At 43.0% G+C, this 25,406-nt stretch overlaps 3 protein-coding genes across 6 annotated transcripts in view; 1 reads left to right on the top strand and 2 right to left on the bottom strand.

Moving 5' to 3' along the window:
- ddx43 (DEAD (Asp-Glu-Ala-Asp) box polypeptide 43) overlaps positions 1 to 10,961 on the top strand; it is a 29,846-nt gene extending 18,885 nt beyond the window's left edge. Inside the window, exons 13-17 of the mRNA XM_055902342.1 lie at positions 3,095 to 3,204; positions 9,665 to 9,803; positions 9,950 to 10,037; positions 10,127 to 10,257; positions 10,751 to 10,961. Of these exons, the coding sequence (XP_055758317.1) occupies positions 3,095 to 3,204; positions 9,665 to 9,803; positions 9,950 to 10,037; positions 10,127 to 10,243 (454 nt within the window). The 3' untranslated portion in view covers positions 10,244 to 10,257; positions 10,751 to 10,961. The remainder of the gene's footprint in view (positions 1 to 3,094; positions 3,205 to 9,664; positions 9,804 to 9,949; positions 10,038 to 10,126; positions 10,258 to 10,750) is intronic.
- Positions 10,962 to 10,973: 12 nt separating this feature from the next.
- On the bottom strand, positions 10,974 to 13,130 carry cgasa (cyclic GMP-AMP synthase a). Its single transcript, XM_055902343.1, is given in 6 exon segments — positions 10,974 to 11,426; positions 11,642 to 11,741; positions 11,888 to 12,086; positions 12,089 to 12,147; positions 12,268 to 12,490; positions 12,578 to 13,130. Coding segments are annotated over 6 exon segments (1,329 nt in total). The 5' UTR covers positions 13,001 to 13,130; the 3' UTR covers positions 10,974 to 11,101.
- A 984-nt stretch (positions 13,131 to 14,114) lies between these two features.
- Positions 14,115 to 25,129, bottom strand: eef1a1a (eukaryotic translation elongation factor 1 alpha 1a). 4 transcript variants are annotated; one of them, XM_055902345.1, is made up of 8 exons: positions 25,022 to 25,129; positions 23,431 to 23,605; positions 22,995 to 23,174; positions 22,475 to 22,771; positions 21,116 to 21,266; positions 15,593 to 15,849; positions 15,021 to 15,255; positions 14,115 to 14,915 (listed from the first exon to the last, which is right to left on the bottom strand). In XM_055902345.1, exons 2-8 carry the CDS (start codon positions 23,572 to 23,574, stop codon positions 14,791 to 14,793), a joined length of 1,389 nt encoding a protein of 462 aa, XP_055758320.1. In that variant the 5' UTR covers positions 23,575 to 23,605; positions 25,022 to 25,129; the 3' UTR covers positions 14,115 to 14,790. The 4 variants fall into 4 exon arrangements, with proteins under 4 accessions (XP_055758320.1, XP_055758319.1, XP_055758321.1 ...); XM_055902344.1 differs by having other exon boundaries at positions 23,431 to 23,778; positions 25,022 to 25,120; XM_055902346.1 differs by having other exon boundaries at positions 23,431 to 23,663; positions 25,022 to 25,117.
- Positions 25,130 to 25,406: the final 277 nt, after the last annotated feature.

Consider the following 25,406-nt stretch of genomic DNA (forward strand, 5'->3'; position numbering starts at 1 on the left):
GCGCTTCCAGGAAAACAAAACACAGGCTATGTTTTAGTTATGTTTTCCTGGCACCACACTGCCAGGTCGCTGACCTCCTACCTGTAAAGCCTTGTCACTGACTGTAAGGCAGGGCTCCATTGTCCAACCATTTAGTCACATTATGCGACACTTTGATCTGGCTGTGCGAGTTCGATTTTTAATTGTTCTCACAGGTGCAAGCTGCAAATTCTAGCTGGACACTTCTGTCAAAACATTTGTTCTATTTGGGGGGTGGCTAAAACCATAATTTGGTCAAACTGTAAGCTGCAGTGCATTAATATCCTGATTCCTGCATGAATGTGTCTGCCCTAACCCAAAATGCAAACATGGGGAAACCCAGTTTTGAAAGTAGCTACTGTTGTAATGGTGGGAGAGAGGAGGATCTCATCTTTATTTAGGTATTCCATTTATTTCTCATATCTCAACATTTTTTACTGAAGTACAGTGCTTTCATAAAGTATTCCCACCTTTTTGACTTTCCACATTTTGTTGTTACTGTCTGAATTTAAAATGGAGATCATTTTTTTGGTCACTGGCCTACACACATTGTCAGTGGAATTATGTTTTTTGAAATTTTTTACAAAATGTTATGGCAAGCCTAAAGTTCAGGAGTAAAAATTGGCTTAAATCACACATTGTACTCACCGTGTGCAATAATTGTGTTAAACATTATTTTTGAATGACTACCTCATCTTTATACCCCACACCTACAGTGCATTTGCAAAGTATTCAGACTCCTTCACTTTTCCACATTTTGTTACAGCCTTATTTTAAATGTATTACAAAAAAAAAAAAAAAAAAAAAATGAAATCGTGGGTAGATGGGCCTTGGTCAGGGAAGTGACCAAGAACCCGTTGGTCACTGACAGAGCGCCAGTGTTCCTCTATGGATATGGGAGAACCTTCCAGAAGGACAACCATCTCTGCAGCACTCTACCAATCAGGCCTTTTATGGTAGTGGCCAGATGGAAGCCACTCTTCAGTAAAAGGCACATGACATCCCGCTTGGAATTTGCCAAAAGACACCTAAAGGACTCTCAGACCGTGAGAAAAAAGATTCTCTGGTCTGATGAAACCAAGATTGATCTCTTTGGCCTGAATGCCAAGTGTCACGTCTTTAGGAAACCTGGGACCATCCCTACGGTGAAGCATGGTGCTGTGAGGATGTTTTTTGGGACTAGTTTCAATGTCCTTGAGTGGCCTGAACTTAAACCTGATTTTGAACATCTCTAGAGACACCTGAAAATAGTTGTGCAGCGACGCTCCCCATTCAACCTGAGCTTGAGGATCTGCAGAGAAGAATTGGAGAAATGCTTCAAATAGGGTAGATGCTGATCTTCTCTCCCTGGTACTGCAGTCTCCCAATCTCTCCCGCCAGGTGAAGAATTTATTTAGCCTCGAAGCCATTTTATCATACACCAGTTTTCATTTTATCATAGGTCTGATGTGATGAGCAATGTTGACCACCACTCTAGTTTCTTACCTCCCAAAGAGGAACAAGAATGTGGTCCTCCTGAGCACACTGCACTAAACGGCTGAGATCAGTGATTGTGAGGACAGGAAGCCAGCCATCATCCTGGACTACAACCACAACAAAGGAGGCGTGGACAACCTGGACAAGGTGAATAGAACTTACAGTTTCAGGAGGATGACTGCCCGCTGGCCCCTGGTCATCTTCCATAACATCATTGATGTGTCCTCTGTACAATGCCTTTGTGATATGAACAAGATCAACCCTACCTGGATGCCTGATAAGTGGGAACAAGAGGAGTGTGTTCCTGGAGCAGCTGGGAAAGGCACATGTAACCCCACACATTCAAAGAAGGGAGCGCCTTCCCCGCACAGCAGCCTCTGCAGCGATTGTGAAAGCTGTCCAGGGGGCTGAATCTTGTCCTGATCCACCTGAGGCTGCAGCTGGGGCAGGCAAGAGGAGGAGATGCCAATTCTGCCCCCCGAAGAAGGACTGTAAAACAAATGCTATGTGCTGCACATGTGAAATACTTCTGCAAAGTCCATGCACCATGGTTGGCACAGTTAGAAAAAAACAGACATGCCACAAGGGTTTTTTTCATAGTCCCCAAATCCAGAACAATATCAAGAAAACGTACAGTATTATATAGAGTCCTTATTGCATGGAACTTCCATCTCATATTGCTCAAATAAACAGAAAACCTGGTTTCAAAAAACAGATTAAGAAACACCTCGCGGCACAACGCCTCTATTTGACATAGATAGTTTGTATGTATGCATTGATATGTAGGCTACGTGTGCCTTTAAAAATGTATGTCCTTGAGCTGTTCTTGTCTAATGATGATCTGTATTATGTCATTCTGTATTATGTTTTGTGTGGACCCCAGGAAGAGTAGCTGCTGCTTTTGCAACAGCTAATGGGGATCCTAATAAAATACCAAATACCATGCACACACACTTGCATACTGTCCTACATGTGCTAATTAGAGTTGATTTGATTTATGTTCTTCACATCTTATTTTATTGTTGTTTATACATCTTGTGGGTGGGGGCAATGGTTCAAAAAATGGGAGAAGACTAGTGTTTTGTAGTTGAGTTCAGTATTCTACAGTATAAAGAATATATCACTACGTTGCCAGAGAAGTTGAAGACATTGTTTCCCTTCAATAAAATGCATTCAAAACTACTTTCTGCACATTTCTGCTACTTTCTTAGGCTATATAAGAACTATCTCTTGCAAAAGAATGTTTACACCTATGCAGTACCTTTAGCAATAATAATAAACCTCTACTTTAGTAAAGAAAACAATTATGACAGGTGTGTTGTAATAAAAACGAGTGGTGTCCACTGATTAAATGCAGTCTTTCTGCATTGTGAGGAGGGAAAACCCAGATATTCATGAAGATTGTGATGAATGACCGGTTGTTTCTTCATGCAAAATAGATTTGGGGTTTAAAATTCAATTAAGCTGCTTTATTTTAGGGGTTTCGTGAAGGCGGGTCATTTTTTACCCTTAGGACAAGGGGAGAATACAGAATGTTAAGACTACACAAGGGTTAATCAATCACCAAGTACTAGAAGGTTTTCTGATTTCTTACCAAAAGGTGTGACGACCTGTCCAGTGACATGTGTCTGCGGGGCCTGGCAGTACAGAGTCTTCATGGGGACCGGGAACAGTGTGACCGCGAGGAGGCGCTCAAGGACTTCAAAGAAAGTAGGTTGATAAGTAATCCCTAACCACTGATCTGATTACAGTGGTCCTCTGGAGCTCAGTTGATGGAGCATGGCTCTTGCAACGCCAAGATAGTGAGTTCGATTACTGGGACCACCGATATGTAAAAAATTATACACACATGACTGTAAGTCACTGGATAGAACCGTCTGCTAAATGGCATATACAGTTGAAGTCAGAAGTTTACATACACCTTAGCCAAATACATTTAAACTCAGTTTTTCCCAATTCCTGACATTTAATCTGAGTAAAAATTCCCTGTTTTAGGTCAGTTAGGATCACCACTTTTATTTTAAGAATGTGAAATGTCAGAATAATATAATTATTTCAGCTTTTATTTCTTTCATCACATTCCCAGTGGGTCAGAAGTTTACATACCCTCAGTTAATATTTGGTAGCATTGCCTTTAAATTGTTTAACTTGGGTGAAATGTTTTGGGTAGCCTTCCACAATAAGTTGGGTGAATTTTGGCCTATTCCTCCTGACAGAGCTGGTGTAACTGAGTCAGGTGTGTAGGTCTCCTTGCTCGCGCACGCTTTTTCAGTTCTGCCCACAAATGTTCTATGGGATTGAGGTCAGGGCTTTGTGATGGCCACTCCAATACCTTGACTTTGTTGTCCTTAAGCCATTTTGCTTGCTTCAATATATCCACATAATTGTCCTTCTCATGATGCCATCTATTTTGTGAAGTGCACCAGTCCCTCCTGCAGCAAAGCACCCCCACAACATGATGCTGCCACCCCCGTGCTTCACGGTTGGGATTGTGTTCTTTGGCTTGCAAGCCTCCCCCTTCTTCCTCCAAACACAACAATGGTCATTATGGCCAAAAAGTTATATTTTTTGTCTCATCAGACCAGAGGACATTTCTCCAAAAGTATGATCTTTGTCCCCATGTGCAGTTGCAAACCGTAGTCTGGCTTTTTTTATGGCGGTTTTTGGAGCAGTGGCTTCTTCCTTGCTGAGCGGCCTTTCAGGTTATGTCGATATAGGACTTGTTTTACTGTGGATATCGATACTTTTGTACCTGTTTCCTCCAGCATCTTCACTAGGTCCTTTGCTGCTGTTCTGGGATTGATTTGCACTTTTTGCACCAAAGTATGTTCATCTGTAGGAGACAGAACGCGTCTCCTTGCTGAGCGGTATGATGGCTGCGTGGTACCATGGTGTTTATACTTGCGTACTATTGTTTATATAGATGAACAAGGTACCTCCAGGCATTTGGTAATTGCTCCCAAGGATGAACCAGATTTGTGGAGGTCTACAATCTTTTGTCTGAGGTCTTCGCTGATTTCTTTTGATTTTCCCATGATGTCAAGCAAAGAGGCACTGAGTTTGAAGGTAGGCCTTGAAATACATCCACAGGTACACCTCAAATATTGTCAATTAGCCTATCAGAAACTTCTAAAGTCATGACATCATTTTCTGGATTTTTCCAAGCTGTTTAAAGGCACTATCAACTTAGTGTATGTAAACTTCTGACCCACTGGAATTGTGATACAGTGAAATAATCTCTGTAAACAATTGTTGGAAAAATTACTTGTGTCATGCATAAGGTAGATGTCCTAACCGACTTGCCAGAACTATAGTTTGTTAACAAGTAATTTGTGGAGTGTTTGAAAAACGAGTTTTAATGTGTATTTAAAGCTGGGGTAGCCAACCCTCCTGGAGAGCTACTGGGGTTGCAGGCTTTCGCCTCATCCCCGTTGTAACGCACCTGATTTCACTATTCAAGGTGTGCAGCTAATTAGTAGAATCGGGTGTGCTAGATTAGGGTTGGCTCCTGTAGGAGATTAGCTCTCCAGGAGGTGGATTAAGTGTCCTGGAGAAGTCAGACATGTAGAGTGCATCATATTAACTAGTCATCTCAAATCAAATGTTATTTGTCACATACACATGGTTAGCAGATATTAATGCGAGTGTAGCGAAATGCTTGTGCTTTGTGTTCTGACCATGCAGAAATATCTAACAAGTAATCTAACAATTTGGCAACAACTACCTTATACAAACAAGTGTAAAGGAATGAAAAAGAATATGTACATAAAAAAATATATGAATGAGTTATGGCCGAACGGCATAGGCAAGATGCAGTAGATGATATAGAGTACAGTATATGAGATGAGTAATGTAGCGTATGTAAACATTATATTAAGTGGCATTGTTTAAAGGGGCTAGTGCTACATTTATTACATACATTTTTCCATTATTAAAGTGGCTAGAGTCGGTATGTTGGCAGCAGCCACTCAATGTTAGTGATGGCTATTTAACAGTCTGATGGCCTTGAGATAGAAGCTGTTTTTCAGTCCCTGCTTTGATGCACCTGTACTGACCTCGCCTTCTGGATGATAGCGGGGTGAACAGGCAGTGGCTCAGGTGGTTGTCCTTGATGAGCTTTTTGGCCTTCCTGTGACATCGGGTAGTATAGGTGTCCTGGAGGGCAGGTAGTTTGCCCCCTGTGATGCGTTGTGCAGACCGCACTTCCCTCTGGAGAGCCTTACGGTTGTGGGCGGAGCAGTTGAGGTACCAGGCGGCGATACAGGATGCTCTCGATTTTGCATCTGTAAAAGTTTGAATGTTTTTGGTGACCAGCCGAATTTCTTCAGCCTCCTGAGGTTGAAGAGGCGCTGCTGCGCCTTCATCGCACTGTGTGTGGGTGGACCATTTCAGTTTGTCCGTGATGTGTACGCAGAGGAACTTAACTTTCCACCCTCTCCACTACTGTCCCGTCGATGTGGATAGGGGGCTGCTCCCTCTGCTGTTTCCTGAAGTCCACGATCATCTCATTTGTTTTAATGACATTGAGTGTGAGGTTATTTTCCTGACACTACACTCCGAGGGCCCTCGCCTCCTCCCTGTAGGCCGTCTCGTCGTTGTTGGTAATCAAGCCTACCACTGTAGTGTCGTCTGCAAACTTGATGATTGAGTTGGAGGCGTGCATGGCCATGCAGTCATGGGTGAACAGGGAGTACAGGAGAGGGCTGAGAACGCGTCCTTGTGGGGCCCCAGGGTTGAGGATCAGCGGGGTGGAGATGTTACCTACCCTCACCACCTGGGGGCGACCCATCAGGAAGTCCAGGACCCAGTTGCACAGGGCGGGGTCGAGACCTAGGGTCTCGAGCTTAATGACGAGTTTGGAGGGTACTATGGTGTTAAATGCTGAGCTGTAGTCGATGAACAGCATTCTTACATAGGTATTCCTCTTGTCCAGATGGGTTAGGGCAGTGTGATTGCGTAGTCTCTGGGCCTATTGGGGTGGTAAGCAAATTGGAGTGGGTCTAGGGTGTCAGGTAGGGTGGGGGTGATATGGTCCTTGACTAGTCTCTCAAAGCACTTCATGATGACTGAAGTGAGTGCTACGGGGCGGTAGTCATTTAGCTCAGTTACCTTAGCTTTCTTGGGAACAGGAACAATGGTGGCCCTCTTGAAGCATGTGGGAACAGCAGACTAGGATAAGGATTGATTGAATATGTCCGTAAACACACCAGCCAGCTGGTCTGCGCATGCTCTGAGGACACGGCTGGGGATGCCGTCTGGACCTGCAGCCTTGCGAGGATTAACACGTTTAAATGTTTTACTCACGTTGGCTGCAGTGAAGGCGAGCCCGCAGGTTTTGGTAGCGGGCCGTGTCAGTGGCACTGTGTTGTCCTCAAAGCTAGCAAAGAAGTTGTTTAGTTTGTCTGGGAGCAAGACATCGTGGTCCGCGACGGGGCTGTTTTTTTTTGTAGTCCGTGATTGACTGGAGACCCTGCCACACACCATCTCTCTACGAGTGTGGTTGATTTTGTGTGTGTGCTTCGTAGACAACAGTTGTAGACTAACAGTGATATGTTTACTTATGGGCCCTTCCAAACAATGCAGAGATGTGGAAAAATAATATACTGAACTAAAATATAAATGCGACATGTAAAGTGTTTTATGAGCAGAACTTAAAGATCCCAGAAATTTTCCATACGCACAAAAAGCGTATTTCTTTAAAATTTTGTGCACAAATTTGATTATGTCCCTGTTGGTGAGCATTTCTCCTTTTCCAAGGTAATCCATCCACCTGACAGGTGGGGCATATCATTATGCAGGTGCACCTTGTGCTGGTGACAATAATAGGTCACTCTAAAATGTGCAGTTTTGTCACACACCACAATGCCATAGGTGTCTCAAGTTGAGGGAGTGTGTAATTGGAATGCTGACTGCAAGAATGTCCACCACAGCTGTTGCCAGAATTGAATGTCCATTTCTCTACCCTAAGCCGCCTCCAATGTTGTTTTAGAATTTTGCAGTACGTCTAACTAGCCTAACAACCGAAGATCACGTGTAGCCACGCCAGCCCAGGACCTCCACCTTGTTTCACCTGCAGGATCATCTGAGACCAGCCACCTGGACAGCTGATGAAACTGGATTATTTATGTCTGTAATAAAGCCCTTTTTGGGGGAAAAACCTATTCTAATTGGATGGGCCTGGCTCCCAACTGGGTGGGCCTATGCCCACCCATGGCTGCACCCTGCCCAGTGTTGTGAGATCCATAGATTAGGGCCTAATGCATTTATTTCAATTGACTGATTTCCTTATATGAACTAACTCAGTAAAATCAATGAAATTGTTGCATGTTGGGTTTGATATATTTCTTTAGCTATATAACACAATGAATACATTTCTTTAGCTATAAAAAGATAACACAATGAATAAATACACAATGAGTACATGGGGTTCCAACTCCATGTGCAGGGGTCGGAGGTAATTGAGGTGTATATGGACACCAAAATCATGGACATTAATGTGGAGTTGGTCGCCCCCCCCCCCCCCTATTTTTGCTGCTATAACAGCCTCAACACTTTTGGGAAGGTTTTCCACTAAATGTTGAAACATTGCTGCGGGGACTTGCTTCCATTCAGCCACGAGCATTAGTGAGGTCGGGCACTGATGTTGTGTGATTAGGCCTGGTTCGCAGGCGGTGTTCCAATTCGTACCAAAGGTGTTCAATGGGGTTGAGGTCAGGGCTCTGTGTAGGCCAGTCAAGTTCTTCCACACTGATCTCGATAAACAATTTCTGTATGGATCTCGCTTTGTGTACGGGGGCATTATCATGCTGAAACAGGAAAGTTTCAGCATGAAACAAACTGTCAAACTGTTAAACAAATTTGGAAGCACAAAATCATCTCGAATGTAATTGTATGCTGTAGCGTTAAGATTTCGAACTGGGCCTCCCGGGTGGCGCAGTGATCTAGGGCACTGCATCGCAGTGCTAACTGCGCCACCAGAGTCTCTGGGTTCGCGCCCAGGCTCAGTCGCAGCCGGCCGCGACCGGGAGGTCCGTGGTGCGACGCACAATTGGCATAGCGTCGTCCGGGGTAGGGAGGGTTTGGCCGGTAGGGATATCCTTGTCTCATCGCGCTCCAGCGACTCCTGTGGCGGGCCGGGCGCAGTGCGCGCCAACCAAGGGGGCCAGGTACACGGTGTTTCCTCCGACACATTGGTGCGGCTGGCTTCCGGGTTGGAGGCGCGCTGTGTTAAGAAGCAGTACGGCTGGTTGGGTTGTGCTTCGGAGGACGCATGGCTTTCGACCTTCGTCTCTCCCGAGCCCGTACGGGAGTTGTAGCGATGAGACAAGGTAGTAATTACTAGCGATTGGATACCACAAAAATTGGGGAGAAAATGGGATAATTTTTTATTTTTTTAAGATTTCAAACTAAGGGCCCGAACCATGAGAAACAGCCCCAGACCATTTATTAGTCCTCCACCAAACTTTAGTTGGCACTATGCATTCGGGCAGTTAGCGTTCTCTTGGCATCCGCCAAACACAGATTAGTCTGTCGGATGTCAGATGGTGAAGCGTGATTCATCTCCCCAGAGAACACATTTCCACTGCTCCAGAGTCCAATGGCAACGTGTTTTACACCACTCCAGCCGATGCTTGGCATTGCATGTGGTGATCTTAGGCATGTGTGGCTGCTTGGCCATGGAAATCTATTTTCATGAAGCTCCCGACAACAGTTATTGTGCTGACGTTGCTTCCAAAAGCAGTTTGGAACTCTGTAGTGAGTGTTGCAACCGATGACCAGAGTTTTTACGTGCTACATGCTCAGCACTCTTTCGTTCTGTGAGCTTGTGTGCCCTACCACTTCGCAGCTGAGCCGTTGTTGCTCCTAGACGTTTCCACTTCACAATAACAGCACTTACAGTTGACCGGCGCAGCTCTAGCAGGGCAGAAATTTGATGAATTTACTTGTTGGAAAGGTGGCGTCCTATGATGGTGCCACATTGAAAGTCAGAGGTCTACAGTACGGGCCATTCTGCGGCCAATGTTTGTCTATGGAGAGTGCCATGGGTGTGTGCTCGATTTTATACACCTGTCAGCAACCTGTGTGGCTGAAATAGCCGAATCCACTAATTTGAAGGGGTGTCCACATACCTTTGGCCATGTAATGTATGTACGTGTGTGTTTTGCCATAGGTGTTGTTCGTATCCTAGTGGCCACTGACCTGGCCTCCCGAGGGCTGGACGTCACAGACATCACACACGTCTTCAACTTTGACTTCCCACGCAACATTGAAGAGTATGTGCATCGCGTGGGTCGCACGGGCCGGGCAGGGTGAGAGAGTGTGTGTGTGTGGGTCTCCTTTCTCTACCTGAGCTGTTTCAAGAGATATCAGCATGTTTCTTCACTAATTGTCGAATATTTTTTTTCTGATGTGTCATTGACAGTTTAACATTTTTTTCTCTTCTCATAACTGGTAGACGCTCTGGGGCCTCTATCACCTTGGTAACGAGAGGAGACTGGAGGAAGGCTGCTGACCTGATCCCCATCCTGGAGAGGTCTGGACAGGTACTCTGCTCGCTCTCACACACAAGAGACAGAATTCACATTGTCTAACAAATGAGACATATTTGGATTGAACCTGAATCCCTGTGTAGGAGGTACCTGATGAGCTGGTGCTCATGGCGGAGAGATACGAGAAGCACAAGCGAGAGAAGGAGATGTACGGCCCCAGAGGAGGAGGGGGAAGAGGAGTAAGAGACAGGAGAGTCTAACTAAGCCATTACAGGTACACAGGTTAAGCATATGTGTGAAGAGAAGGGCTGATGTGTCAACAATAGTCTAGTCCTTTGGGTTCACAGATGAGACATCTTTGCTATTTATTCCCTTTTATTGAAAAGTAGGATATTTGGCGCATACACGTTGCAATTTATTGATATTCAGCTGAAAACACCACTGCCCTCGGGCCTTAAATTCCAATGCATGGCTATTAACAAAGAAACTGCTTTTGGTGGAAAAAGCTGAACAGAAATACAAATGCTGTGGAAAACACAACACGCAGTGTGTTCACATCACGCACACATTCTCTCTTAGACAGTTTGAGTCCGATAATATGACAGAGTGGTCACACCAATTATAGCTGGTGTTGACGTACTTCGTAGCAAGATTTCCTGAATTGTATTATTTTTAAACTGTTAAAATCCTCACCGACAGCTCATGTTTGCCCCTAGAGTCCAATATCCCTTTGCCAATTGTCAAATCTGTGTTTCTTAATTTTTCAGGAGAGGAAGAAGCAACTTCAGTTCTGAAAACTTCCGCGTTCATCCATTTTTGTGTTACACATTTTTGTTTTATTGAATAATTCATAGTGTTGTACAGACATTGTTTAAATTACCTTTTTATAATTTGAGTGAGAGCCAACTGCTCTTCTCCATGTATCATCTCTGAGAAGACTCAAAACTGTTCTGATCTGAATTAAATCTCAACTTCTGACTCTGCTCTTCAATTCCTCCTGCCTATGCCATTGCTTTTAGAATAGACAACATTATGGGACCACAGCTGTACTTCACTTATGTCTATTGGGGCTTTGGGTGAGTCACTAAGGGTGCAGTGATCGAGGTAGTCCCGACTCACTAGCCGAAGACAGGGAAACCTTTGTTGCGCTGCTCCTCAATGCACTAGGCCAGGATCTGGCAGCTCTTGCGGTCGTGGCCAGAGCCCAGCAGGTTGTGTGTGGGGATGAAGAAGTTGGGGAGCTTGCCGTCTTTCAGGTGGCCCTCAAAGTCCCTCAGCAGCTGCTGGAAGCAGGGTCCCAGCTGCGTCGCCTCCCAGTCACTGTCTTTGGTCCTGGAGCAGCATGCGTGCAGAAGGGTGGTCTTTGCGTGGTAGGAACAGAACTTGGACAGACTAGGGTCCTCTGCCTTCAAAAGGCTTAACAGGTGCTTCAGACAGTCCTTCCTGAAAGAAGAAAATGGGCAGCCTCATGCACACATGATCATACACAATTTATCAAATTAAATGGGTTTGGTTAATAAATTAAGAAATATACAATTTAAAGGTCTACTATATGGAAAGTACACTTCTCGTTAATGATTCCATGTACTGTAGCTGACAATTTGTCAAGGTTTTGCCAGGGCATTATGACTACAGTATACATTCTAAAGTAGACTTACCTGCAGCAGCGAATTCCGCTGGCCTCGCAACAGGTCTTCTGGGAGCCATGATTTGTTAGGATACTCTTCTCCACATGCGAGAATGAGATGCGCCAAGAGTCTATGCATAACACAAGAAAAATCATTTAGGAAACTTGGCAAAAGGCCATACATGCCACGTCTCCTTTCAACCGAACTCTAGTGAATACATCACAAATGAAAGTGATTGCATGTTTTATGTGTAAATCTTGTTGACCTAATGGTTACCTCTAGCGCAGACCCCTTCCAGTTCCACCGTGCCCTTTCCCTCGTACTTCGGAACGAGGTAGTATGACTGTGACTTAAGTAATTTCTTCACTTTGGTCCCAAGCAAGTTGTCTATTTTGAAGCCTTCCTGGGCGAAAGTGGGCCAGCTCGATTTGACCTGTAGTCCCAGAACAATGTCCAGTGAGATGGGGACAGTTCCGTTCCCGTCCCGTTTATCGTTAAGGTCACCGCCGGGCAACCCTTCTTCTCCAACAACACGTCTTGAAAGAAGTGAAATGCAAATAAATGTTTTTCAATACACCATTTTTCTACTTATACAACATACAAACCAATCAATCGTTTATGCATGTGGGAAGCGCGCGCTCTGCAGTCATACACACCTTTCTGTTTCTTCACAGACTTTATCACTTCGTTTCTGAACTCCGAAAGCATTTCACTCGCAGATACCGTGTTGTCCTTATCCTTATTTAGAAAGGGATCCAGAGGGTGTTTTCCCCGTTTAAATGCCACGCTATAAAAAGCTCCATCATCCCCAAATGTCCGAATATCCACCCGCTCGACCGGACAATAAAACATCACGCCAAATTCGTCAGGATTAGAAATCTATATTGATCAAAACATAAGATATCTGTAAGGCATGCAAGCGTATTGGGTCACGTTGGTGGTGCAGAATTTAATTTAATGACCCACCTTTAGATTTTCGTAGTAACTTCCAGTGCGCAGAACATTTACATTTTTGAAGCATTCTGTACACTTTTTCATGTGGTCACTTATACGCTTTACCACGTCATTGACCATTCTTGATGATTCCGATTTATCTGTCCTCTTAATCTTTAATTTATCAAGTGTTGTAAACAGGATCTTATCCTGATGTGAGTCAACAATTCTTGATCCGGTCTCTGGTGGCACAGTTGGCTTTCCCTCAGTGGTGCACTTAGGCTGATTATGCTCCTTGGGTTTCTTTTCCTCAGGAATCTGTTGCGTTTCCTTCGTGTCCATCACTGCATGGCAACCTCCAACGGAACCATTCTTGGCACACACTGGTTCTGGCCCCGGCTGGACTCTTTGCGCGGGCCCGGCTGGACTTTTTTTTGGCTTCCCTCTCCCGCTCATTGTAGTATGTATGATCGTGATGCGACACCCACTAGTGTCTACTATGACAGAGAAATGATCGTCTTCGCTGTTTTGGTTTGATGAAATGTGATTGTGAACACTCCCCTTTCTATATACAGTATCAGCTCATCGCCCTCGTGTCGCAAACTAGTGAGCCAAAATAAACAAAAGCACATTAATGCCTACCCCACGCTTGTCACATGATTGAGCTTCTACCTACCACCACGGATGGGCACAAATGACAAAATATAAAGATCAATGGATCAAAATAAACAATATTTGCATTTTGAAATGTATTTAATAAAAAAAAAATTTAAATACAGAAATACATTTGCAAGTAGCTGACCCAAACAGCAACAACATTCTCAATGGTTACAGAAACATTTTTACTTGCTATGACACCTTAGTTGAATGCGCTGACTAGCAGTCACTCTGGATAAGAGTGTCTGTTAAATAAATGTATATGTGAAAGTGAACATACCAAAATGAACTGCAAAACACACTGGGGATTATTGTTTGCCTTGTTTCGGGTGGAGCTCATTAGAATAATGCTTTGCATATATGCATTTAGTTCATATACTTGAAAGGGAGCCATAATGGTGAAGCTCTTAAATGTTTTTACCTCGAAAGTATCTTGTTAGAAAATACATTGGAGTGTATTTCCACCCAGTGTAATACAAAATACATGTAACAGATATATGCTATTGTCAGGTTAATCATGTGATAAATGTATGACAACTCTAAATCCCCATCTTCCATTAAGGACTTGCATTTTTATTTTATTTGGCCTAGGAACAGTGGGTTGTGCTGGGGCAGAACTACAGATTTGACCTTGTCAGCTCGGGGATTCGATCTAGCAACCTTTTGGTTACTGGCCCAACACTAACCACTAGGCTACCTGCCCCCCGATACAACGATAGATACTGTATGTAACTTGTACTTTTCCTGGCCCTCATTAATTAACTAGTTTACTACACAATGGCAAATGACAACGCAAACCCAGTTAAACAGTATAAGATTTCTCCTCAGTTATCGATGAAATAGAACGCACAGATTAGAGCAATTTAATGATTCACTTCAATCATTCAATCGAAAAAGGGTTGAGACATTCTGGTTGGTTAAATTATCTTTAATGTCATGAGTCTTGTGCCATCTCGAACAGAGTAAGGTGCAACAGCTTCTGCCAATTAAAAGTTTTCCAGTGCAAAGATAGCAAAACGCCAATTAAAAGTGCTTGGAGAGTCAACGATTGGTATACTCAGAGTAAGACAATATCATTTTTTACTTTAAAGCTATAACACAACATACACTTTAGAGAAATGATTTTCTACTTGTAAGAGTTAAGTTATTACCAAAGGCTACTATAAAGCACCAGGTAGTTTACAAACAAACACTAAAAGCAAGACAACAGATCACGTGAAGAGTGACTTCTAACTGCAGTACAGAGAGGAAGGGGGTGGGAGTTTACACGCCCCTCTATGGTTACAATATCTCACACATGGGGAACATGGTCATTCACATATTTAACAGTACACGTTTAAAACTAGCAATGTGCTATTACAACGTAAATAAATACACATGAATCTAACCACTTTGAAATGAGAGGGGGAACAAACGCTGTCTTAAGGACTAGGTTTAATATTTGTTTCTTTCCTTCTGATACTTTTGCGATGCATTGTGATTATTAACCAGTCTTTGACTATGGAGTTGCAGCAGCCGATAGGGGGGTGGAGTTGGGTGACTACTGTCCTGCTATGGGTGACTCTTGAGTCAGCAGCACAGCACAACATTCATTTGGTCTTCTGGGCCTTTTGGGCAGACTTGGTGACCTTACCAGTGGAGGGGGCTTTCTTCTCAACACCCTTGATCACCCCGACTGCCACAGTCTGGCGCATGTCACGCACTGCAAAACGACCTGCAGAGAGAGGATGTCAGATCCAAGGTAACTTCAAGGGAGAGTGGAATCATTTTCAAAGAATTCCAACCAGGCCCAAGAGTTATGCTACCCAACAGTACTCACCCAGTGGAGGGTACTCTGAGAAGCTCTCCACACACATGGGCTTTCCCGGGACCATGTCCACAATGGCGGCGTCTCCAGACTTCAGAGCCTTTGGGTTGTCCTCCAGCTTCTTGCCTGAGCGACGGTCAATCTTCTCCTTGAGCTCAGCAAACTTGCAGGCGATGTGGGCAGTGTGGCAGTCCAGCACTGGGGCATAGCCAGCACTGATCTGCCCTGGGTGGTTCAGGATGATCACCTAGAGGAGATATCAGACACAGTCAACATGGTTGTTCTGTCAGCACCTGTATCAGCACTGATTTTAGATGTTGGCCTCTTTACTGCCAAAACTTGTACCCCACAGCTCATCACACTGTGCCACAAATAGATATGTGAGAGAAGAGCAGAATGAATGAGGAAAGGAATAGATGGGATATTAATAGTAACTGCCAAGCTGTATCATCACCACCAATATTTTTATCCATGTGATCACTACTGTGTATCATAGTTGAACATTGTTTTTAGTTGTATGTCTTTTGGTTCTATGGTTTTTACACCTCTACAGTAGCTGTGAGTGTGTATCTAGTCCTGCCCACCTGAGCAGTGAAGACTGCTGCCTCCATTGGGGGGTCGTTCTTGCTGTCTCCGGCCACGTTGCCACGGCGAATGTCCTTGACAGACACATTCTTGACATTGAAGCCCACGTTGTCTCCGGGCATTGCTTCGGTCAGGGCCTCGTGGTGCATCTCCACAGACTTCACCTCAGTGGTCACATTAACAGGGGCAAAGGTCACCACCATGCCTGGCTTGATCATGCCCGTCTCCACACGCCCCACAGGCACTGTGCCAATACCTGAGGGAGAGCGGATAAGAAAGTGAAGGTGGAGAGAGGATGAGGAAGGGATGTATTAGGGATGTGCATCTTTCCCTTTCAAGACGATACATATCTAGATACATGGGCTCTGATACGATACAGGAACGATGCGTTTTAGTTAAACGATTCGGTGCGATTCAGTTTGATGCATAAACACTAGATTTTCCATTCTAAATCAAATCTGCTGCTGATGAAGCTCATGAGCTGGGCCCAGTGAAGACATCAACACTATGAAATAACACATGGAATCATGTAGTAATCAAAATATATTTTTTATTTGAGGTTCTTCAAAGTAGCCACCCTTTGCCTTTTGACAGCTTTGCACACTCTTGGCATTAACTCAACCAACTTTATGAGGTCGTCACCTGGAATGCATTTCAATTAACAGGTGTGCCTTGTTAAGAGTTCATTTGTGGAATTTCTTTCCTTAATGAGTTTGAGCCAATCAGTTGTGTAAGGTAGAGGTGGTATACAGAAGATACAGCCCTATATGGTAAAAGACCAAGTCCATATTATGGCAAGGGTTAGTAAAGTATTCATGAATTGTGAAAGCTAACTGTGCTTCCTCACTAATCCCATTCAACAGTATACACTAATATAATTGCTAGGTTACCTCACCAAATAATAATTTTGGTTGAGTGTCACCTGTGTTTGATCTATACTAAATAATTTCTAAACATTGACTAGAAATGACTGAAGACATGAAGTAAATCAGATTGTTTATTAGTTATGTTGCTCATCTAAGGCAGTACTATTTACCAGTCTAAAGCAGTACTTACAAATGTTTGAGCTGTATTGTAGCATGTGGAGGGGCGTGGCCTCCAAGTGCACAGGTCATTATTGTCTGCTCATTAAGGGACACTCCATTACTAATTGGGGGAAAGAGTTTCTTCCCTAGTCCAGCTCTTTAAAATTATTCTAGATAATTCTGTATTGTACAGGTTATAGTATCTAAACTGTTATTGTAGTTGTTTACTTTACAAAGTGTTTCTTGGCTTAGTTTGACAAAGTGCTTTCAATTACAAGTGTTTCCTGTCACCTGGTCTCTGCGAGGTTATAAATGCTCAGATGTAGAGCTTTATGGGAAGGAAGATTGCCACCTGTCTCTGCAGGGGTTAGTTAGGGTTGTTCTGAGCCCTAGGGGCTAGTCAGACTGATCTTCAGTTTTTTATATTAATCTGACTAGTTTATTATTTTCTTTGAGCCTGGTCCAGCACCTTGTTGGATGATTTGTATATTTATACCTGCTTCTGCTCCAAGAGCCTTAAAATTAAAACCATGCACTGGATCTTCTGCTTCCTGCCTCTCCTTGCTCACCATCACCAGCCAGACAGCTCAAACCATCCAGGACAAAATGAAAAATAAAAAAAAATGATATGGAGAGCCTTTACGTACTAAATATATTAGTGAAAGTGGTTTGATTAATCCTGAAAGTTGCCCTATTGTTCAATCTATGAAATATTGAAGGTGAGTAAAGTGTACAATAGGGGTTGAACAGTAGTCCTATAAATCTACCCTAATAATCCTCAAACAGTGTTTTTGTCATGAACTGTGCTCCAGGTTTAAACTGCTACGTATGGTCTGAGTCTCATAATGATTCAAATAGGCTACATGTCCCAATTGATTGCACAACTCGTAATATGTTAGCCTAATATGATCCACTATTGCTAGCGATCCACAGGAACAACCACACGAGCATAGGTAAACTAATGATGTAATGGAATGATGCAAAATTAAATGAACAAGTCAATGACCATTATAAATGTATGCGGTGTATGTAATGTATACTGACGGTGGCTACTGATAGTGGCTAATATTTAACACTATACATTGTTACAAAAATTGTATTAAACATTGTAGAAATCATAATTCAACTCTAGGTTTGGCGCTCTACTGTCATTTGCACATGGCTACAGAAGCCTATAGCTTGGGTCTCCAAATTTCATCCCAAGTTACTGTATAAGGCCAGCGTTTTATAAACTTCACTGTGGAAAAGGTGATCTGTTGATGTGTTTCAGTTTGCTGCCATATGACTGGTTTCACGTTTGTCTCCAGCGATCATAAGGTAAAATAGATCGTAAACAATGTATTTATATTTACAATCCGCTTACACATTTACCTCCTATCAACATCTCTTATCAATTTGTAAATTAGCGTATGGAGAAGGGCGTTATTTCTATTGCGGGGGGGTATAGATGTTCCATTTGGAACCGATAGGTTGGGTGACCTTAATCATTGTTTCATCGCGCATAAAGGTGGAGGAATTATGAAGGAATTAAGTCAAGGTCAGAATACGGTGTACAGTGCTTCTTCCTTTAAAAGTTGTGCCGTACTGCACCACAGCTTGCGGGCTGCCGCAGAATTCTATGTCAAGTTATTTAAGTGTCAGCTATTGTTGCCATTTCATGCTAATTAGTGCTAGTTTGACCACCAGAAGGCATCTTTGAGAAGCATGTGACTTTTTTATATTGGCTGTTGGCTGAACATATTGGCTGAGAATTTAAAACCTTTTTTTTTTGTAAGAACATAGTATATGGGATTGATTTGATTAAATCTAGCTTAATATTATGGTGTTTCTATTCCAAGAAAAACTTCAACCGAAACCCTCAGGACGCTGTACAACGTGACCAGTTGGGACTAGGCTACTGTACTAAGAGCAAAATAATCCTAACATTTCCACACCCTAATTGTAGGCTAACCAATAGCCAAACAGAGATTCAGTGAAAATAAAGCCATGAGTGTGAAGCGGTGCTGAAATAGTTGACCACGTCATTCAATGATATTTATTCACATAGTAATTCATTATGGATCCATAACGAAATAAACATCTGCATTACAATTATAATGCAGGGTTAATAATAAATTAATATATTTGTAGGGGTTGACGCATTTTTTTTGCTGGGGCAAATTGGGTTTTAGAGTACTTAAAACAATGCATTTGGTGGACTCGGTAAGATGGACTCACTGATGGTTGAAGATGATGAGCGATCGGCAAAGGCAATCAACATCACTCTAATCACAGTCAGAAGACCGCTGAAGAAACTTGTGTTGACCGGTCTGGAGTAGGCCTAGGCTACTAAGTGACTGCGAGTGAAGAGCAAAAAATGATCCTAACATTTCCAAATAAAAATCTGATTGATTAATCAAGAACAGTCCATGTCATTCAGTGATATTTATTCCCTATTGTCCTGCTGATAGTTGAAATAAACATCTGCATTTTTGAAAGAGTATTTTTATCCTTATTTTATTAAGGAAAGCATAAATACTGTACAATATATGCCTGATCTGACATTTTGCGGTTGCATGAGGTTTAGTTATAAATGTAAACCTTTAGAGTACTTAATACATTGCAAGTGGGGGGGGGGTTCACACCTACAGTAGCTGAGCTATTAGACTTTGTAAAGGTTGAGTCTATTGTCCTGCTATTAGCCCATCCTAGAAACGTTGTTTGCAGAATTCACAGCTTGCTACATTTGTTTTCTCTTCCTGTTTTTAGAGGGAGAGAAACTAAAAGCCCGCTGGCCGGCCAAACCCTCCCCTAACCCAAACGACACTGGCCAATTGTGCATCGCCTCATGGGTATCCCGGTCACAGCCAGCACAGGTATCGAACCAGCATCTTTAGCAATGCAGTTTGCACTGCAACGCAGTGTCTTAGACCGCTGCGCCACTCGGGACCCCATCCAGTTTTTAACACCGATCAATTTCCTTGCACAGTATCAAAATACAAAAATACTAAAACAGGGCTCTTAAAGAATTTAATTTAAATGTTCATTACATTTTTTTTATCACAGAAAATAAATAAATAATGAAATGTTAATTATATAAAGCAGCCCCTGTAATCATCGGCCAGAGAGTAGCCATAAATAGGCCCGAGCCCCAAGTAATATAATTGGGCCAGATAACTTACACCGGAATCAAACCGAGCATCATCAAGAGACATACTGGACCCTATGTCAGAGGTGTTTTTGGGACCATATCGTGTCTATTGTCCTGCTAATAGCCTACAGTAGATCTAGAAATATGTTTTTATCTCTACATGTAGGTCTCCTGATTTAAACCCGATCGAACTTGTTGCAACTAAAATGTAGTTGAAATAATCATCTGTATGTTTGCCTGGTATAGATTGTGACTCCATCTTGTTCTTCGCCCTCTTCAACTCCGCCAATGCCGCCTGACTCTCCGCCAATTTAATTTAGAGGATTGGAGGATTCTAAATGAATATCTAAGGGGAATGTTTCATTAGGGCAAATCTGATCTGTGAGAATACCTAAGGGGCTTTTATATAATTCTAATGTAGGGTTAATAATAATCACTTTGTTTAAAAAAAGTATTATATTTTGTTGATTTCGTTTCAAATAACCAAAAGTGAGCGATTGTAGTAATCTGAATAAAGGGAAAAAGGCCATTCTTGAACATGGGGTGAGACATTCTTACTAATTTGTAAATAAAGCCAGTTAGTTATTTAGAATTATTTCTGTTTTCAGAAGGAGAGAAAACAAAAGCTCACTGTGCATATTTTTGGGGAAAATCGTCAGTCCACATGGTCAAGTGAAATTCCCCCATTTGTATTTATCCAAGTTCTCTCTTAACTCCAGGACCACCGACAGTTGTTGTGGCCTGATGCATGACTCTCGTGCCAGAGGAGAGACTCTGACTGAAAACGCCACAGTTTAGACCTACCGATAGATCAGCGTTATAACTCCCCCTTGTGATAGTGTGGTGCAATGACAGAATACCACTACCTACCACAAACGGTCGCAGCATAAACTCGTAACTTTTAAAGGAAGAACCACTGCTGGCTGAGATGTCAAACTTTAAAAATAAAACAAAGTCTGCACCCCAAACGAATAGTGGGTTAATAATGCTTAAATTCAAGGTCAGAATAGGCGTAGAGAGAGAAGTGCATAAAAAAGGAATTATGTTCCATTTACGGGCGCTTAGCTCGTGTTGGAATTCCCCCCATAATGATTAATTAGTATTTTGCAGTGTCAGCAAAGTTGTATGCAGTTTGACACAGAAGGAGCCGACACATCAGTTGTCACAATAGATGAGGTATTTTCGGAAGGTAGAATTTATTTTTTATATAACTGAACCAGCGATTTTGTTAAGTTTTAATACATTTTCGGACCGATGCATGCTTCAGTTTGGGGTACGCAGACCAATGCACTTGTATCTTAAACATTTGAATCAGGGACCGATGCATATCTGTGAATCGTTACATCCCTAGAATGTATCATGCTCACCTCCAATCTTGTAGACATCCTGCAGGGGTAGGCGGAGGGGCTTGTCGGTGGGGCGGGACGGGGGCTGAATAGCATCCAGAGCTTCCAGCAGGGTGGTCCCGGACGAACTGCCATCCTTCCTGGTGATCTTCCATCCCTTAAACCAGGTCATCTGAGGATGCAGGAGACCCGAGTGAGCAGTAGGTCAAAGTTATGAAGTGTGCCGTGCTCCACATTTTTCATTGACTTACTTTCTTCAAATTAAAGCGGAGAGCAGATTATATTAGGGGTGTGCCGAATAATCGGATAAAACTAGTATCATACCGGATATGGAGAATTTTCATAATACGATTGACAAGTATTTGTTTTGTAATTATCAGTGATCGGACATGTTTCATTTTCAGCTGCCATCACGCATCTTTCTTTCACTAAAACAGTGTGAAGCTCTGTGTGCTCCAAACTATTGACTAGTTCTTCTGTCTGTAAAGAAACTGGCGGACTATTTGTTGAGCCTTCTGCAACAATTGGATTAGAACAAGCCGCTCTCCGTCTGCTCTAATTGACCCAGCCATGCACGGCTGTTTCACTAACAGTCACTCTTCTCGGGGCACAAGTCTCCCCTTCTCCAAACATCATGTATGAATCCGTAGCTAGTGATTGAACAACAATCTAGTTATTTTCCGTAGACTTTGTTAAGGCCATATATTCTGTCTGCTTGGCGTTGTTTAGTAGTCCTACTTTGTCTGCCAGTATAATTATTCCATTGTTGACATCTTATGTCGTGATCCAAGCCCATGCTTCTTGCTATTATTTATTCTGGCCCAGGCTTGTTTACCGAGTGACAGATTATTCGAAAATGAAATTACCAATGTTGATATTTTAATTGTACAAATGTTGTGGCATAAGTGTCAGGTGAGAAGTTCTGCTGTGAACCAGTATAAGGGGCAAGCAAATTAGCCTAGCTTCCTCTAAATCTGTGTCTGGAATAAATGCATGCAGTAGTAGCCAGCCATGCATTATGGTATTTATTAGCTTATTTTGTTGATAATTGAATAGGACTAAGTAAATGGCCCTAATGAGCATTTATCTGTCCGGGTCGTTTACCTTTGAACAATGTGTATGAATGAGTGAAGGAACATAACAATGCCCAGTAATGTGCACTTGAGGTATAGGCTTTACCAGCATTTAATTAGCAGCATTTAAAGCGCACTTCCTGGTTTTACGGGTACCAAGTGATAAAACGGATACGTTTACGTGTATGACGAGATCGGCACACCGCTAGATTATATTACATATACTCATAGTCCGCTCACTGTGGCTGCAATGCTATCCTAGTATAAATATAAAAAATAAATGCCCTTTAGCTTCTTGCTTACGTACATTAGGACTGGCCTCCAGCATGTTGTCTCCGTTCCAGCCAGAAATGGGAACAAAGGCCACCGTATCCGGGTTGTAGCCAATCTTCTTGATGTAGGTGCTGACTTCCTTCACAATCTCCTCATAACGCTTCTGGCTGTAGGTGGGCTCAGTGGAGTCCATCTTGTTGATGCCCACGATCAGCTGCTTGACCCCCAGGGTGTAGGCCAGGAGGGCGTGCTCGCGCGTCTGCCCGTTCTTTGAGATGCCGGCCTCGAATTCACCCACACCGGCTGCCACAATCAGCACGGCACAGTCTGCCTGTAAACACCAGAACATGTGATTAATAAATACAATTGTTTTTCAAATGTCCTATGCAACTAAGATGGCACTTTGAGTCCGCAAATTGCCTGTGGTTATAGTACAGCTATAAGCTAGCCTGTAAAACCAAAGTTTCAAGTTTAATAATAGACTTCCAGGCACTTGAATGAAGACCTGGCAGGTGTCTGTGTGTAAGAAAGGACTGTGCCATTGTGATTCAGACCTGGGATGTTCCAGTGATCATGTTCTTGATGAAGTCCCTGTGTCCGGGGGCGTCGATAATGGTGACGTAGTACTTGCTGGTCTCAAATTTCCACAGTGAGATGTCAATGGTGATGCCACGCTCCCTCTCTGCCTTCAGCTTGTCCAGCACCCAGGCATACTTAAAGGAGCCCTTCCCCATCTGAGAAAAAAAACACACACGTCACTGGTTATATGACGTTTCTGAGGAGAAGTCAATGGTAGTGAATTCTATTGGCAAGATGGGTTGTCAAATTAGACAAGATATGGCAATATAAGTGTCAATCTTTAGGTAGCCTATGAAGATTATTGGTTAATACAACAACAGCAGCGTACAGAGCCTTTTTATAACACGTTGGCCAATAGAAGAACGGACTATCAATAGATGTTTGCAAAGTACAGTACCAACTCTTACTCACCTCAGCAGCCTCCTTCTCAAACTTTTCGATGGTCCTCTTGTCAATGCCACCGCACTTGTAGATCAGGTGGCCAGTGGTGGTGGACTTGCCAGAGTCCACGTGGCCGATCACCACAATGTTGATGTGGAGCTTCTCCTTGCCCATGGCTGACTGGTTAAAGTGACAGTGAGAGAGTCTGCAGGTGGAAAAGTGCAGCACGGTCTATGGATCTGAAAGGATTTCCTGGGCAAAGACTCCGCAAGGGAATACAGTGAATTACAGCACCATGGACAAGGACACTACAGCTGACTTCCCATTCCTTAACAGCCACAGCAGCTACTGCCTCAGCATAGCGTCTAAGGAAAAAAACTGTTTACACACAAAAACAATTTCCCATAAATGGCACAACGAGAACAAACAGCAATCATTTAATGTTAGCAAACTGTCAGTGGGAACAGAACTGCATCAAGCTCAAGACACAGTTAGTTTCTAGCTAGTTATCCCTCCTTTTCTCAGCCACCCCAAACAAAATTGTATTGGCACACCGGATGGGTGCAGTGAAATGTTGTTTAACAGGGTCAGACGTAGTACAGTGATCTTGGAGCAAATTAGGGTTAAGTGCCTTGCTCGAGGGCACATCAACTGATTTTTCACCTCGGCTCAGGCATACTCACCCGACACTATAACCGCTAGGCTATCTGCCACTGCTCAGCAGTGAGACACTGAGACAATTAGCTCTTATGTCACTGAATATCCTCCCTATTCCATATCAACTTGCTAACTGTAACCTCAGACAACCCTCCATTTTGTCATGAGCCTTGGCATTGAAAGTGCAGCAGCCATTTCTGAAGCCAGACTACTGCAGTGGAATGCACAGGTTAAATGCTGGGGAATAACACCATAACACAAATGACATTTAAATAAATGCCAGTTTTACTAGGACAGTAGTGTTGATTCCTTTTCATTGACTTGCATGACAATGACAGAAACACCACAAATTCATCTCATTTTCCAATTGCAAAATTGATCAACACACTAGGTTGTTTATATTTATGACAGACCATTTCATTAGGTGAGCAATGTATGGAAATGGTTACAGTAGCCTAGTTCTGCATGCTTATCTAGGTGCACTGGGAGCTGATACCAGATATAACCAGAACTGACTGCTATTTCTAAATTAAAATTCTGGTAGCTTTGCAATAGTTTATTTTTCTTTGCAATAGTCCCCCCCCCCACACTGTTCATTTGACTTTACTGTCCATGTAGCCTATTTAAAAACAGGTGACTGTAATACGGGGGTAGGTGCTACAATTAGCAGCGCGACCGGATAATTCTGATGAAGTCTAAAGGATTTAGCAGGATTTCCAAACAGTCCTCCTGCCTCTGCCGCCATGTTCTCTCATCGCCTACGCTTACTCGAATATGGCCTATCTATGCGCATTAGCAGTCGACTGTTGGCTTCCAACAACAATGCAATATTCACACGCCCACAAACGTTATGCACAACAATATAAGGGCAAATTGAAAATATAAACATTCAGTCATTCGCCATTTACAGCATTAGATTTGAAACAATGTATCACATGCGTAGTTATTGGAAAATATTGCCTACCTGCGCAAACGAATGAGTCAAGTCCGGTGCTGAATGAGACTGTGACGAGATGCTGATCCGTTTATCGCAGACAGGAGGGGGTTACGCAATTGCGCTCAATTTGGGGGTGGCAGGTAGCTTAGTGGTTAGAGCATTGGGCCAGTAACCAAAAGGTTGCTAGATCAAATCCCCGAGCTGACAAGGTAAAACTCTGTCATTCTGCCCGTCGTTGTAAATAAGAATTTGTTCTTAACTTAAAATAAATAATTAACCCAAGTCAGCAAAAAATTTTTAGATTGGTAAGTGAGTTTTTTTTGTACATCCAATTTGAATCTTTTTCCTTCATGCTGAACAGCCAAAAAGCACATGGAATCGGATATTTCAAGCCACATTTCAAACCACCTTC

This window comes from Salvelinus fontinalis, chromosome 37 (assembly GCF_029448725.1).
Source record: "Salvelinus fontinalis isolate EN_2023a chromosome 37, ASM2944872v1, whole genome shotgun sequence".
Lineage (NCBI taxonomy): Eukaryota > Metazoa > Chordata > Actinopteri > Salmoniformes > Salmonidae > Salvelinus > Salvelinus fontinalis.